Source organism: Austrofundulus limnaeus, unplaced genomic scaffold (assembly GCF_001266775.1).
Source record: "Austrofundulus limnaeus strain Quisiro unplaced genomic scaffold, Austrofundulus_limnaeus-1.0 Scaffold7807, whole genome shotgun sequence".
NCBI classification, from domain to species: Eukaryota; Metazoa; Chordata; class Actinopteri; order Cyprinodontiformes; family Rivulidae; genus Austrofundulus; species Austrofundulus limnaeus.
The window spans coordinates 1-822 of record NW_013960209.1 but is presented as its reverse complement, the minus strand read 5'-3'; the positions used below and the strand labels follow the sequence as shown (position 1 = coordinate 822).

General features: G+C 39.8%; 1 protein-coding gene across 1 annotated transcript; it reads right to left on the bottom strand.

The window, feature by feature from the left end:
• Positions 1-51: 51 nt before the first annotated feature.
• Positions 52-430, bottom strand: LOC106512527 (teneurin-3; the record flags this gene model as incomplete). Its single annotated transcript, XM_014001125.1, is given in 2 exon segments — positions 52-187; positions 257-430. Coding segments are annotated over 2 exon segments (172 nt in total), but the record flags the coding sequence as incomplete, so codon positions are not given.
• Between the last annotated feature and the right edge of the window lie 392 nt (positions 431-822).

Genomic DNA, 822 nt, shown 5'->3' with positions numbered 1-822 from the left:
CCTGTAAATTTACGTATAACAGTGCACTGTAGCTGTTTGTGACAAACTCACCCACTGCTTCTGACAGCCCATAGACACGTTGGCCATAAGCATCTGTCTTATCCCAGATAAAAGTGTAGGACAAATTGGGTTGAGCAGGAAACCATTTCTGGAAGAGGCGACCCACCACTGCTACCATCAGGTGGACCTGGATCAACAAAACCAGATATGAAAGTCTCTCTAGTTAACCACAGGGTGCAGCATCATATTATCTTACCTTCATCAGGTTGAATGGGATTGATGATTGGGTCATAGAGACTTTGAGGACCGGTTTGTATCCTGAAGTCCTGGAGCTTAAGTAGACCAGGTTTAGGTCACTGCCTGGGATTGAAGTTTCTTCTTGTAAAACCTGTTCAGGAAAACAACAGATCTGGGTTAAACTGGGCTTTGGACACTTTGTACATTTGCAGTTTATGTCACAATGTACCCTCTTGGGTACAAAAATCCACCTGCCTTTTATTTTGTACTCATCTAGGCCTTCTTTCTCCCACCTTGGCAGACACCAAAATGATGGTTTAATTTATTAGAGTATTATTTTTAGCACCTTCTGTAATTTGAGGATGGGATCATGGCTCATCAAATGCAATTTTTAGTTTTACTTGAAATTCACTTTAAAGCATATGCTAACTTTAACATTTGTTTAAAACTATTGGTGGGCCTCGCTTCGCATGCGGCGGTCATATTAAGATGGGGAAAAATTATGTAATTAAAAAAATGGAGTCTTATGGGGTGCCATTTGTAAAGTTACACAGACAAAAATTACTACCGATATTTTTGTTTTAT